General features: G+C 39.0%; 1 protein-coding gene across 1 annotated transcript in view; it reads right to left on the bottom strand.

Annotated features, from left to right (window-relative positions):
• Positions 1 to 15,355, bottom strand: part of GLO1 (glyoxalase I) — a 32,815-nt gene extending 17,460 nt beyond the window's left edge. The window contains exon 1 of the mRNA XM_060615400.3: positions 15,183 to 15,355. Coding sequence (XP_060471383.1) covers positions 15,183 to 15,266 — 84 coding nt within the window. The 5' untranslated portion in view covers positions 15,267 to 15,355. The remainder of the gene's footprint in view (positions 1 to 15,182) is intronic.
• Positions 15,356 to 15,624: the final 269 nt, after the last annotated feature.

Consider the following 15,624-nt stretch of genomic DNA (forward strand, 5'->3'; position numbering starts at 1 on the left):
ATCCTGCTTGGGATTCTCTGTCTCCCTCTCTCTCTGCCCTTCTATCCTTTGCACATGCTCATTTATTCTTTCAAAATAAATAAACATGAAAAAATAAACCAGTCTAAAAACTACTTTATCTTAATAAGTAGATCTTAATGAATGTAATTAAATTCTTCATTCACACCTTATAATCACATATAAGGCAGCTGGCTCTCAAATTACATGCTTCTAGAATATTTGGATTGTTTTTCTAGGCAGGTGCTGCACTCCTAAAGGTCTTGGTTTCAGCAAGCAGCTGGAAAAGAGCAAAGCTGCCCCTGACTTCTAGGTGCTGGCCTGGCACTCACAACCAGGCCTTGGGTTTCCCCTGGTGAACAGAATCTCAGAAACTCTTACAAAGTCACTCTGTGACTGCAATGAAGTGAGATCAAAACAAATGCAGCAAAACCAATTCCACTTCATACTCTTATTCAGCACAGATTGAAAGAAGGCACTGTTTCAACTTTGGTGAGGTAGGTAGGATCTATACACAGGTTTTCAAATGATCAAAACTATCTGAAAAAATATTAATTACTACTGTATTCTACTACTACTTAGCTATCTAGTTACCTGCTTTAAAAATGTGCAGAATTTACTTAATTTTAATGATTCAAAAACATTTCTGTGAACAGCAATTACTGTCTTACAATATAATAGAGCAGCTCCTGGTACATTTACTACTACTTGTCCCTGTATTGAGATGGTCCCTAGAATTCCTGTTTTTACTTTACTTTTTTTTTTTTTTAAATGTTTATTTATATTTTTGAAAAAGAGAGACAAAGCATGAGCAGGGGAGGGGCAGACAACAAGGGAGATGCAGAATCCCAAGCAGGCTCCAGGCTCTAAGCTGTCAGTAGAGCTGGACGCAGGACTCGAACTCACGGACCATGAGATCATGACTTGAGCCGGAAGTCTGACGCTTAACCGACTGAGCCACCCAGGCGCCCTTTACTCTTTTAATGAGCTTTCAGTCCCCTCACTCACCATTAAGCTATGAGCTGTCAATTCTATCAGCAAAACTCTCCTTTCTTGGATACAAGAGAGCTAATTTCCCTGAACTTCTCACCAGCCTAGCCCTTGACCACCTACCCCTCCTGCCATACACACTGGTTGTTACTTTTCTCTCTTACCACATCCTCTATGGTCTATTCTTGGGGAGAGATCCGTGAAATAGTTAATTCAGATCACTCTTCTACTCAAAAACCGTGGGAAGTCTCCCCCATTTCATGAAAGCCAAAGCCCCTCCAGTGGCCCTCTCTGGCTCTGGCAGGCTCTCTCACCTCTGCTCCTGCCCACTCACTCAGCCTGCTGTCTTCGGCAGCTCACTCAGGGCCTCTGCTGGAAGGCTTTCTCCAGAGCCACTTCTAACCTTCTTAACTCTGCTCAAATGTCATCTTCCAAATGAGGCCTCAGCTGACTACTATAACTCTCCACTTAGCCCATTTTTTCATTTTCTTTTTCCATAGCACTCATTGCCTTTCAATGTGCTATTTACAGTATTTTATATTTATCTTTTGTTCTTCTTTCCCCCATAAAATATAAACCCCATAAGGGTAGGGATGCTTGTTTTGTTTGCTTGATGCAACCTCGGGGCAGAATCTGGGAGAGTAGGTACCCAATAAATATTTGGTGAGAATGAGTAAATGAACTTTCAGTAGATGATGTTTCTTTCCAATCAAGCTGCATCCAACATTACTAGCCTTTTCTTCAATGAAAAAAAAAAAAAAAATTGAAATCTAAAATCCTTTTAAAATCTGTTCTGTAATGGCCCAGTTTACCATTGCACCAATGACATTGGTTATATTCATATTTCATCTTTTCAAACTCTTTCTACCAACATTGGTATCATTAGACTATGATGACTTTATTATTACTTCCGTTGCGTCCATAAACTCTGAGAGAGTTCATGCTCTTTGACCAAGATGTTTCCTTTTTAAAAATCTAAGGAAAACATTACAAATTCTGGCAAAGATTTATGTACAAGGACATTCATCATAACACTTAGATAACAACTACATGCCGGACACTGTTCTAAGAGATTCACAAAACTTATATAATCTTCCCAACAACCCTATGAAATATGTATTATTACCATCCCCATTTTGCTGCTGAGAGAGTGTCACAGAAAAAATTCCATCCCAAGCAGTTTTGTTCCAAAGTACTTGCTTTCAACCACCTTGGCTAAACTGTCTCTAACAACAAAGAAACCAATAAATTACGATAAAAGTATAATTGAATATTATGAATACATTTAAAATGCTGCTTTAGAGGTATATTAAATGGCATGGGGACATGCACATGACATAATAAGTTTAAAAGAATACATATATGTATAATTTATTTAATATGCTATTAAGATTAATTACATATTTTTTTCTTAACGTGTATTTATTTTTGAGAGAGAGAGAACATGTGCAAGTAGGGAAGGGACAGAGAGAGAGGGGTACAGAGGATCTGAAGCAGGCTCCATGCTCATAGCAGAGAGCTTGAGGTGGGGCTCAAACCCCAGAATGTGACATCATGACCTGAGTGGAAGTCAGATGCTTAACTGGCTGAGCCACTCAGGTGTCCCAAGATTAATTACATCTTAAAAGTAATGTTAGAAACCTTTAGTTTTATTATTAACATGGTTATGTACTAAAACTATCTAAATACGTACACATAAAAGAATATTAAAATGAACTTTTACAAGTCTATACATAGATAACAATACTGTATTGTATGTTTATTTGAGAGTTGTAAGAAAGATCTTTTTTTTTCTTCTTAGAGAACATGTCTTAAAAGCTGTCCGCACATACATATGAAGAAGGTAACTATCTGAAGTGATCAGCACATTAACTAACCTTATTGTGGTAGTCATTTGGCAATATATATGTATATCAAATCACTACAATGTACACCCAAAACTTACACATTGTTATATGTGGATTATTTCAATAAAGCTGGAAAAAATAGTTTAAAAAAGAGGAAAATGGAAAGATATAGCATTTTTCTGAGAAGACTCAATATGATAAACAGATTATTTTCAAAGATGAAATGTAAACTCTAATGCCATTTTTAACATTAAAATAAGCCTATACATACATGGCTGAAAAATTAAAGGTATATTCAATATCAGTGGATTTATTCATAAAAAAAAAGAGGCTTATAAATCCTTTGCTATAAAAATGTTATTTGGATGATATAAAAAACAAGCAGGGATTGCTTTTTATAAAATGAGAAAGTTATTCTATGCTAACAGTTTTCTATTTATCACCAACATATTCTGTCAACTCTCTGTACTACTGGTAAACCCTTGAATGATCTTGAGAAAAAGTTCCTTTCCCAAAAAGATCCTAAAAATGACTATTTATTGCTATGGTTCTAAAATATTGTTTAAAATAAATATATCTTGTGTTTAAAAAGGTAGTTCTTACATTCATGTCTTGTCTCATCAGACAATTTTTTGTCTTTCCTTTATCATGTTCTAAATTTTGAACAATGAAAGATGTCTCTTATGCCTAAACTATCTTTGGGTTTTCTGGGATGGCTACTAGGTAACAAAGGTTTGCTTCTTTGCCTTATAAAAAGAAAAAGGATATAGGAGCACCTGAGTGGCTCAGTCAGTTGAGCATCCAACTCTTGATTTCAGCTCAGGTCATGATTCCAGGGTAGTGGGATCAAGCCCTGTGTCAGGTTCTGTGTTGAGCATGGAGCCTGGTTAAGATCCAACCCCCCCCCCCCCCCCATCTGCTTGTGCTCACTGTCTCTAAAATAAAAATTAAAAAATAAGAATATAAATAATCATCAGGCTTTGGATGGGGGGGGGGCACATTGTCCAAATTTCATTCACTGAAAACTACTTTGAAAAAACTTTAATGGTGCAGTCAAGGATGTTTCTAGTGCACAATCCTGACAAAATTATAAAGGTGAGACATGGATGTGAACCAAAGGGTCAAGGTCCCTTAGAGCATCTCTAAATGGATTTTTTGGTGTTAAGATGTGAGACTTACGTAAATCTTCATTTTTTAACTTAAGGGTGTTTAGCTGCTCCAGCACAATTTGTTGAAAGCCTATCCTTTCTCCATTGGACTGCATTCTCATCTTTGCCAAACATCTATAGAGTATGTTAGTGTGGGTCTACTTCTGTGTTCTCTATTCTGTTCCACTATTCTGTATCTTCTCTGCTAACACCACAGAGTAGTGAGTACTGTAGCTATAGAATAAATCCTAAAATCAGACTTCCACTTCATCCTTTTTAAAATTTGGTTATTCTAGTTTATGTGCCTTCCATATAAATTTTAGAATAATCTTACCTGTATCTAAAAAAAAAAAAAGGTTTGTGTTAAACATGTATATCAATTTGTGGAGAAGTGACATCTTTACAATGCTGAGTCTTCCAATGATGAACACAGTATGTTTCTCTCCATTTATTTAAATCTTTATCAGTACTATTTAATTTTCAACATATAAGGCCTGTATATGTTTGATTTATACCTAAGAAATTTTATTGAGCAATTATATTTTTAATCTTGGTGTTCATGTATTCTCTGCTTAGTATACAGAAACAGAATTGATTTTTGTATGTTTATCTTTTATCCTGCAACCTCAATAAACTCATTTATTAGTCCTAGAAGAGTTTTTTGTAGATTCCTTAGGATTTCCTATGCACAATCATGTCATCTGCAAATAGGGACAGTTTTATTTCTTCATTCCAATCTATATCACTGTTACTTCCTTTTCCTCCCTTACTGCACTAGCCAGAACTTGTAGCACTATGTTGAGTAAGAGTGGTGAGAACAGACATCCTTGTCTTGTTCCCCCAAATCAGGGAAAAAGCATCACCTTTAAGTATAATGTAAGGTTTTTATATATGGTCTTTATCAAGTTGAAAACTTCCACTTCATTCCTATTTTTTTCTAGAAAAAAAATTAAACATAAATGGTGTTGAATTTTTGTCAAAAGTTTTTTTTTTCTGCATCATTTAACATGATCATGTGATTTTTCTTTAGCCTCCTAAGACAGTGGATTACTTTGATTGATTTTTGAATACTAAACCAGGCTTGCATACCTGGAATAAACCCCACTTGGTCATGGGGGGTTTTTTTATTGCTAGATTATATTTGCTAATATTTTGTCAAGGACTTTTACATTTATATTCATGAGGGATATTAGTCTGTAAATTTCATTTTTTGTACTGCCTTCATCTGATTTTGCTACCAGAGTTATACTAGCTTTAAATGTTTTTTTTTTTTTTTTAATTTTTTTAAGTAGGCTCTATGCCTAACGTGGGACTTGAACTCACAACCTTGAGATCAAGACTCACATGCTCTACTGAGTTGGCCAGCTGCCCAGAGTAATACTAGCTTTATAAAATGAATCAGGAAGTACTCCCTCCTCTTCAATTTTTTTAAAGGGATAATGTAGAATTGATGTTAATTTTTCTTTAATATTTGGAAGAATTCTCCAGTGAAATCATCTGGGCCTTGAAATATCTGTTTTAAAAAGTTATTGATTATGAATTCAATTTCCTTGTGTTATAGAGCTATTCAAATTATTTCATATTGAGCAAGTTATGATAGTTTATATTTTCTAGGAACTGGTCCACTTCATGTAAATTCCCAAATTTACATATACAGAGTTGTTTTTAATATTCCCTTATTATCTTTCTGATGTCTGCAGTCTGTAGTGGTATTTCCTATTTAATTTCTCATATTGGTAATTTGTGTCTTCTATTTTGTCAGTCTTGCTACAAGTTTACCAATTCTATTGTGTTTCTTTTTTTCAAAGAATTAGTTTTAGTTGTTTCTCTCTAGTCTATTTCTAATTTCAATTATTTCTGCTTTTTATTATTTCCCTCCTTCTGCTTCCTTTGGGTTATTTTGCTTTGGGTAATAAGCAATCTTATTGATAAGAATGTGGTAATTGCAGGGGACTTTAATAGGCCACTTACAACAATGGATAGATCATCTAGACACAGGATCAATAAAGAAACAAGGGCCGTGAATGATACATTAGATCAGATGGACTTGACAGATATTTTTAGAACTCTGCATCCCAAAGCAACAGAATATACTTTCTTCTTGATTGCACATGGAACATTCTCCAAGACAGATCACATACTGTGTCACAAAACAGCCCTTAATAACTATAAAAGAATTGAGATCATACCATGCACACTTTCAGACCACAATGCTATGAAACTTGAAATCAACCACAGGAAAAAGTCTGGAAAATCTCCAAAAACATGGAGATTAAAGAACACCCTACTAAAGAATGAATAGGTCAACCAGGCAATTAGAGAAGAAATTAAAAAATATATGGAAACAAATGAAAGTGAAAATACAACAATCCAAACGCTTTGGGATGCAGTGAAAGCAGTCCTGAGAGGAAAATACACTGCAATCCAGGCCTATCTCAAGAAACAAGAAAAATCCCAAATACAAAATCTAACAGCACACCTAAAGGAAATAGAAGCAGAACAGCAAAAGCACCCCAAACCCAGCAGAAGAAGAGAAATAATAAAGATCAGAGCAGAAATAAACAATATAGAATCTAAAAAAAAGTTAGTGCAGATCAATGAAACCAAGAGTTGGTTTTTTGAAAAAATAAACAAAATTGATAAACTTCTAGCCAGGCTTTTCAAAAATAAAAGGGAGATGACCCAAATAGATAAAATCATGAATGAAAATGGAATTATTACAACCAATCCATCAGAAATACAAGCAATTATCAGGGAATACTATGAAAAATTATGTGCCAACAAACTGGACAACCTGGAAGAAATGGACAAATTCCTAAGCACCTACACACTTCCAAAACTCAAACAGGAAGAAATAGAAAACTTGAACAGACCCATAACCAGCGAAGAAATTGAATCAGTTATCAAAAATCTCCCAACAAATAAGAGTCCAGGACCAGATGGCTTCCCTGGGGAATTCTACCAGACATTTAAAGCAGAGATAATACCTATCCTTCTCAAGCTGTTCCAAAAAATAGAAAGGGAAGGAAAACTTCCAGACTCATTCTATGAAGCCAACATTACTTTGATTCCTAAACCAGACAGAGAACCAGTAAAAAAAGAGAACTACAGGCCAATATCCCTGATGAATATGGATGCAAAAATTCTCAATAAGATACTAGCAAATCGAATTCAACAGCGTATAAAAAGAATTATTCACCATGATCAAGTGGAATTCATTTCTGGGCTAGAGGGCTGGTTCAACATTCGCAAATCAAACAATGTGATACATCGTATTAATAAAAGAAAAGAAAAGAACCATATGATCCTGTCAATCGATGCAGAAAAAGCGTTTGACAAAATTCAGCATTCTTTCTTAATAAAAACCCTTGAGAAAGTCGAGATAGAAGGAACATACTTAAACATCATAAAAGCCATATGCGAAAAGCCCACAGCTAATATCATCCTCAATGGGGAAAAACTGAGAACTTTCCCCCTGAGATCAGGAACACGACAGGGATGTCCACTCCCGCTGCTGTTGTTTAACATAGTGTTGGACGTTCTAGCATCATCAATCAGACAACAAAAGGAAATCAAAGGCATCAAAATTGCAAAGATGAAGTCAAGCTTTCACTTTTTGCAGATGACATGGTATTATACATGGAAAACCCGATAAACTCTCTGCTAAAACTGATACATGAAGTCACAGGATACAAAATTAATGTACAGAAATCAGTTGCATTCATATACACTAATAATGAAGCAACAGAAAGACAAATAAAGAAACTGATCCCATTCACAACTGCACCAAGAATCATAAAATACCTAGGAATAAACCTAACCAAAGATGTAAAAGATCTATATGCTGAAAACTATAGAAAGCTTATGAAGGAAATTGAAGAAGATATAAAGAAATAGAAAAACATTCCATGCTCATGGATTGGAAGAATAAATATTGTTAAAATGTCAATACTACCAAAGCTATCTATACATTCAATGCAATCCCAATAAAAACTGTACCAGTATTCTTCTCGAAGCTAGAACAAGCAATCCTAAAATTTGTATGGAGCCACCAAAGACCCCAAATAGCCAAAGTAATATTGAAGAAGAAGACCAAAGTGGGAGGTATCACAATCCCAGACTTTAGCCTCTACTACAAAGCTGTGATCATCAAGATAGCATGGTATTGGCACAAAAAGAGACACACAGACCAATGGGATAGAATAGAAACCCCAGAATTGGACCCACAAAAGTATGGCCAACTAATCTTTGACAAAGCAGGAAAGAATATCCAATGGAAAAAAGTCTCTTTAACAAATGGTGCTGGGAGAACTGGACAGCAACATGCAGAAGAATGAAACTAGACCACTTTCATACACCATTTACAAAAATAAACTCAATATGGATAAAGGACCTGCATGTGAGACAGGAAACCATCAAAACCCTAGAGAAGAAAGCAGGAAAAAACCTCTCTGACCTCAGCCGCAGCAATTTCTTACTTGACACATCTCCAAAAGCAAGGGAATTAAAAGCAAAAATGAACTATTGGGACCTCATCAAGATAAAAAGCTTCTGCACTGCAAAGCAAACAATCAACAAAACTAAAAGGCAACCAACGGAATGGGAAAAGATTTTTGCAAATGACATATCGGACAAAGGGCTAGTATCCAAAATCTATAAAGAACTCACCCATCTCCACACCCGAAAAACAAATAATCCAGTGAAGAAATGGGCAGAAAACATGAATAGACACTTCTCTAAAGAAGACATCCAGATGGCCAACAGGCACATGAAAAGATGCTCAACATCACTCCTCATCAGGGAAATACAAATCAAAACCACACTGAGATATCATGAACAAATCAGGAGACTATAGATGCTGGAGAGGATGTGGAGAAACGGGAACCCTCTTGCACTGATGGTGGAAATGCAAACTGGTGCAGCCACTCTGGAAAACAGTGTGGAGGTTCCTCAAAAAATGAAAAATAGAACTACCCTATGACCCAGCAAGAGCACTGCTAGGAATTTACCCAAAGGATACAGGAGTGCTGATGCATAGGGGCACTTGAACCCCAATGTTTATAGCAGCACTTTCAATAATAGCCAAATTATGGAAAGAGCCTAAATGTCCATCAACTGATGAATGGATAAAGAAATTATGGTTTATATACACAATGGAATACTACTTGGCAATGAGAAAGAATGCAATATGGCCTTTTGTAGCAACGTGGATGGAACTAGAGAGTGTTATGATAAGTGAAATAAGTCATACAGAGAAAGATACCATATGTTTTCATTCTTATATGGATCCTGAGAAACTTAACAGAAGTCCATGGGGGAAGGGAAGGGAAAAAAAAAAGTTAGAGAGGGAAGGAGGCAAACCATAAGAGACCCTTAAAAACTGAGAATAAACTGAGGGTTGATGGGGGGTGGGAGGGAGGGGAAAGTGGGCGATGGGCATTGAGGAGGGCATCTGTTGGGATGAGCACGGGGTGTTGTATGGAAACCAATTTGACAATAAATTTCATATTAAAAAAAATAATAAATCTATCCAGTGATGTCCTAAAAAACAAACAAACAAAGTGCTGCATCACCCCCAGCAAGGAGTCTTCTTAAGGCTCAAATAAACAGACTCCACAGGGCTTGGACAGACTCCACAGCCCTCAGGACAACCACAGGCTGAAAGGGTTTGTCAGAAAAACACAGCTTGCCAACAGAGCAGTGTTAGGTGTTCCTTTTCAGCAGGAGTACCTCAAGATGTCCAGCAGCTCAGGCACAGGGAGAAGATCTGCACTGGTAGGAGCCAGAATCACCCTGGTGTAGAAGCCCTATGTGTACCACAAGCACCAGTGTCTCCAGTAAAAATCCCATGGGCACAGCTTCCAGAATTTCCCCAAGGGACAGTTACAAGAGACCAAAGCCATGACTTCCTATTAGATATTGATAATTCTCCCTCTCCAAATGCAATTTACCAATCAGCTTATCTTTTATCATAAGCAATATCGCTAAGTAACAAACATATTTTTAATGGTTTCTTGGGAGACAGCTAGAGTTAACCAAATTCACATTCTCATCAAAGGGTTAAGGGCTGATATGCTTCTAGGTATCATATCTCCTATAAAACAAAAATGGATCAAGTTTTGGTCTTTCCTGACTTCTTAAAACTACAGTTGCCTTGAGTGAAAGACCCTTTTGGAAATACAAGCATATCTGAGGGGAACAAAATTGTCTTCTATTAACAGCTGGAGAACATGGTTGATGCACAGGATGGTTTGATATGGTTTTTTTCTTCACTATCTTCCTCCTTCTAGAGTTATTTGCCTGACTCAACCTATGTCAGAATGTGATAAATTGTTCCTGAAAATAATTCAGCAACTCCCTTTACATTTATTCTGTCTTATCTAAATTGGTTTCATGTGGTTCTTTCCTTCCCACTCTGTAAGTCAACAGCCAAAGACATACTTCAAGTGTACTCACCCTACAGATAAGAGAGACAGAAATAGATAGGAGACACAAAGGAATTTTTTTTTTAATTTAAAATTTACCTGTGAAATTTGTAAACACCCCTGCCAGACTACTCTTACAACAGATGAAAGAAACAGGAAAATCCCAGAAGCCCTCAGGACCACCAGGACTTTAAAATCTCATGCAAAGGGACAGAAAAAACACACAAGTGTCAGAGAAATAATTCTTCACAAGCAATATGGCTCAAATGCTGGCTCCACCCCCATTACTTTGAGTAAATCGTTACTTTTCTTGAACCTCAGTTTTCACATCTTTAGAATGGGGATAATTATAGTTCTCTGCTTGTAGGGCTGAGTTGGAAAGTATATGGGATAGTGCACGTTAGTGTTTAGCATAGGGCCTCTAGAATCCCTTGTCAGCCCAAGCCAGAGACCTGAAGTCTTCCTAGATTTCTCCCTCTCCACTTCTCTGTAATCCATTCCAAGTGTCCTATCAACCTGACTGATTAAACGCCTCTGAAATCTTTCTCCTTGTCTTTTTTTTTTTTTTTTAATGTTTATTCATCTTTTGAGACAGAGAGAGACAGAGCATGAACAGGAGAGGGTCAGAGAGAGAGGGAGACACAGAATCTGAAACAGGTTCCAGGCTCTGAGCTGTCAACACAGAGCCCGACACGGGGCTTGAACTCACGGACCGTGAGATCATGACCTGGGCCGAAGTCGGACACTCAACCGACTGAGCCACCCAGGTGCCCCTCTCCTTGTCTTTATAAATGAGCACCACCTTCCTCATGTCCTCACTACTTCCTCCCTGAATGTCTGTCATAGCCTCCCTGGTCTCTGCTCCTTGCAGTTTTCCCCAGATGCAATCCACTGACTTTCCCATAAAGCACCAGAGTGATCTTTCCATAGTGAAAACCCAATTGTTCACTTCTGGGTTTAAAATAATTCCTTCAGTGGTGCTTCACAGCTTTTAGGAGAAAGTCCCCAAAACAAGCACATATTGGTTATTGCATACTTCTCTAACTTCATCATTTGTCAGCATTACCCTAAACTGGTCATTTCAAACATTTCTGGTAAACCCTTATCAGTTAAAAAAGAGAGCATCAGCCCCAATAAATATGTATTTATTTTAATTATATACATTTACAAATATACTAATAAAACATATATATTATAGGGGCGTCTGGATGGCTCAGTATGCTAGGCATCCGACTTTGGCTCAGGTCATGATCTTGCAGTTCATGGGTTTGAGCCCTGCATAGCGCTCTGTGCCTGGAGTCTGTTTCAAATTCTGTGTCTCCCTCTCTCTCTGCCCCTCCCCAGCTCATGCTCTGTCTCTGTCTGTCTCCCAAAAATGAACAGATGTTAAAAAAAATACACACACACACACACACACACACATATATATATATATTATAAAATATATTTACCAAATAGAAATCCTTACATGGTGAGAAATCTTTACAGGGGCAGTGAGTGCTCATATTTTCTTTGGACATCCTGATGATTGTCCTGTGTACCTTCCCCTCAACTCCCATTGCCTATAACTTAGTCTCATATTACCTGTAGATTCCTGCATCAGTTCTCAGAAGTTATTGTGCTTTTTATATTTGTATGATTCTCTCTGCCTAGATTCTCTCTGCCTATAATGTATGATTCTCTCTGCCTAGAACAGTCTTTCATCCATCTGGCCACTGTCCTTCCTTCCTCCTCTCCATTCTCTCTTCCACCTACCCCTGCACCAATTCTATCAGCTTAAGTGTCGCCAAGACTCAAGAGTTTTCCCTGACCCGATCACCTCCCACTCAGATGGGACAGGACTCCAAATTATTATATTAAAGGACACTGAGAGAGTAAAAAGAATTAATTTCAGGAGATTATCACTTAGGGGAAAAAAAAAGTATTTGGCCTTATGAAGACAGTTGGCCAATAAGACTACCCAGGATGTGGGACAGCTATACATTCCTTGACCTGCCTTTATGACAAAGGTGCAAATGATCAACAGGGAAGTTGACTTTCTACCACCGCTACCCTATACTTTCCAAACCAGGCCCTCATCATTTATTTCACCTTCTGGAAGAACCTTTTAGGTGTCCTCGTCCCCTTCAGGCCTGGATCCCTCCAATCAATTCTACAAAAATGCTGTGAAACCCTGAATGGTTCCCTACTACCTATATAAAATCCAACTTCCTTAGATGTGACATTCAAAAGCTCTCTCCATGATCTGGCTCCAACCTACCATTCTAGCCTTTTCCACCACTGCTCCACTGCTTAGATAACCTGAACTTCAACCAAAAACATGTAACTCACCTCTCCAGAACATGACTTCACTGCATCATTTTGCCATCTCACCACATTTTTGCTCATATATTTCCTTCACCTAGAATGCCTCCTCCCATATAACTCTGTCTCCCAGGTGATTCTGGACCCCCATCCACCTTTCAAGACATAGACTCACCCCCACCTTCCACTTGATGCACTCCCTGATCCCCACAGTTGAAACACAACCTTGAATTATATCACTTTTCATAGAGAACATTAATACATTTTATCTTCCTAGCAGCTCTCTTTATGTTGCTTTTACAAACTCAGCTCAAGTACCCTGCTAAGATCACTGCAGCCAATGACAGAACTGGAGGTTCAGATGTAGGTCTTTGGACTTCAAATACCCCATATATATACCATACTACAGATGCTACCTTCAAAAATTTCTACCTCTTGTGCTCCAAGGGTGGTTTATAATTTCAATAGCACATTTATCTCAGCTCCATCTTATATTGGAGTTGGTGTCTGTTTGATTGAGACCTCATCTGGTTCAGCCCAGTATCCCCCATACATACTATGTTTTTATATATAGCAGTGTGTGTGTGTGTGTGTGTGTGTGTGTGTGTGTGTGTGTATGTGTGTGTTTATATATATAAATAAAATCAGCAATCAGACTGAATCTAATTTAGGTCTTTTACTTTCCTTCATGTCAACTTCCAAAATTACTGCTGAAGTCAGTACTCCAGAAGCAGAACAGGGTGGAGGTTGGGAGTATGAGCTCCTCTCTGGGCAAGTTACTCAAGTTACTCAATACCTCTATCCTGGAGTCTTCTCATTTATAAAATGGAGATAACAATTATGCCTTCTTCGTAGAGTTGTTATGAGGATTAAATTAAGTAATGTACTTCAAACAACAACCCAGGGCCTGGCACACTCAAGCTGTTATTACCTATCCATTTTATGTCCCCTACATGGTACCTCAAGGGCCAAAAATTACTGATTTCAAGAAGTAATTACTCCAAACAACCAAGAGAATTTTCAATTATATGTAGTGTAAATTAAGAATGCAATGGGCACCTGGGTGGCTCAGTCGGTTAGGCATTGGACTCTTGATTTTGGTTCAGGTCATGATCTCACAGTTCGTGAGTTTGGCCCCACTTCGGGCTCTCTCTTCCCTCTTGGAATTCTCTCTCTCTCTCTCTCTCTCTCTCCCTCTCTCTCTCTCTCCCTGTCTCTCTCTCAAAAATAAACTGTAAATAAAAATGCAAGAAAATGATTTTAATACATTTTATAAAAGTCTCTGAAATATTTTTTTAAATAGCCCAGCACATAAAATCTCCAGTTATCTAGGAAATTAATTTATACTGAATGACTCAGTTTATATTTTGTGAAATAACTAGGTATTACTATTAGAGGAAATACAAGTGAAATGAGTGTGAAAGGAAATTTCTTTCTTTTCCTCCCTCCCTCTCTCTTCTGTCCCAATATTTCTCAGTGACTACCATTTTGCCTAAGCTAAGGACCAGGTGCCAAAGGCTTTAGCAATGAGAGAGGTGTCTGACTCTTCACCCTGAAGGTAAAGAGCAAGCAGGGAGCAAACTCAGTTCCTCTTTGAGGTCTGCATAAAGCACGTATTCAATCTTCAAGGAATTTAGAAATTCCCCCATCTAATTTAAAAAAATACAAAGTCGTTTACTGACACTGACAAGTACACCGGAATAACCCCCACTCCCCGCCGCAAGCGGCAGTTGTGTCAAATCCTGGCAGCATGGAGGCACCACACCTGAGTGAGTTACACTGACTGGGTAGAGACATGTTAAGCAAGCTGGAGGGAGGCAACAAGTCATTCCTCTTACTGGGTCTCGGCTGCAATGAGAGGATCGGTGAAAGAATTTCTAAGATTCCCTTTGGATCTAAGCTCCACGATTCTGTCACCTTTCTTGGGGGCCACCATGCACAGGGAGGGCAGAAGTGTGACCGTGAGCAACCATAAAAACCAAGCAAAAGCGAAATTCTGGGCGCGGTTAAACTCGGAGATCAGATTAGTTTGGAGGAGTTAAGCCAGCAGCCAGAGCAGGCTGGGAGGGGCCGGCGTGGATAAGGACCTTCGAACCTGGACTGGGAGTTCTGAAGCTCCTCTTATCCGCCATAGCTACTGGCCCGGGGAACACGCACACGCACGGATAAGGGATCTGACCCTGGCTTGGCCGTGGCTTCCAGTTACCGTCCCCAAATAAACAAGTTAATACAAGAAGGGTCGCAGTCTCTGAGGAAATGGATCCTCTCACGCATCCCCTATTGGACACCACTAGCCATTTACCCAGCCCATTCTGGTCCCCCCTAGGCAGCCAGAGCTGCGGTGGCGACGGTCGGATGGGGTTCGAATCCAGCCGGAGCCCGGCCTGGCTGTGCCGGGGACGTGCGCCCTCCCGGGGCCCGAGCTACGGCCTGCGGGGCCGCGACTTGGGAGAAGTAGGTTCTGCGCCCACCTTGGTGCTGGGGTCCGGGTCGGAGCAGCAACCGAGGGCAGCCTCGTCGGTAAGGCCGCTGGACACGGGCTGCGGTTCTGCCATGGCCGCACTGCTGTATTACTGACGACCGTCTGAGAATGCAGCAACCAGCCACAATCCTCCCGGCCTCTCCTAGGGACGGCGCCGCGGGGAGGGCGGCCGCTGACTTCCAGCCAATCGCTGCGCGTACAGCAAGTTGACTCTCTGCAGATTGGGTCCCAGTAAGTCAGCGCCTCCAGCCACACGACTCTGTGCCTCAAGACTACAACTCCCAAGGTGCCTTGCACTTGAAGAGGGTGGCTGGCTGAGGAAACACAAAATCCCTGCGGGCCGGAAAGAGTGGTTTTCTGGGTATTGCTTCCTGACCTGATTTTTTTTTTTTTTTTTTTTTTTTTCCTGCTTAATTGTTAAAGTTCAGGAA

This window comes from Panthera onca, chromosome B2 (genome assembly GCF_046562875.1).
Source record: "Panthera onca isolate mPanOnc1 chromosome B2, mPanOnc1 haplotype 2, whole genome shotgun sequence".
Lineage (NCBI taxonomy): Eukaryota > Metazoa > Chordata > Mammalia > Carnivora > Felidae > Panthera > Panthera onca.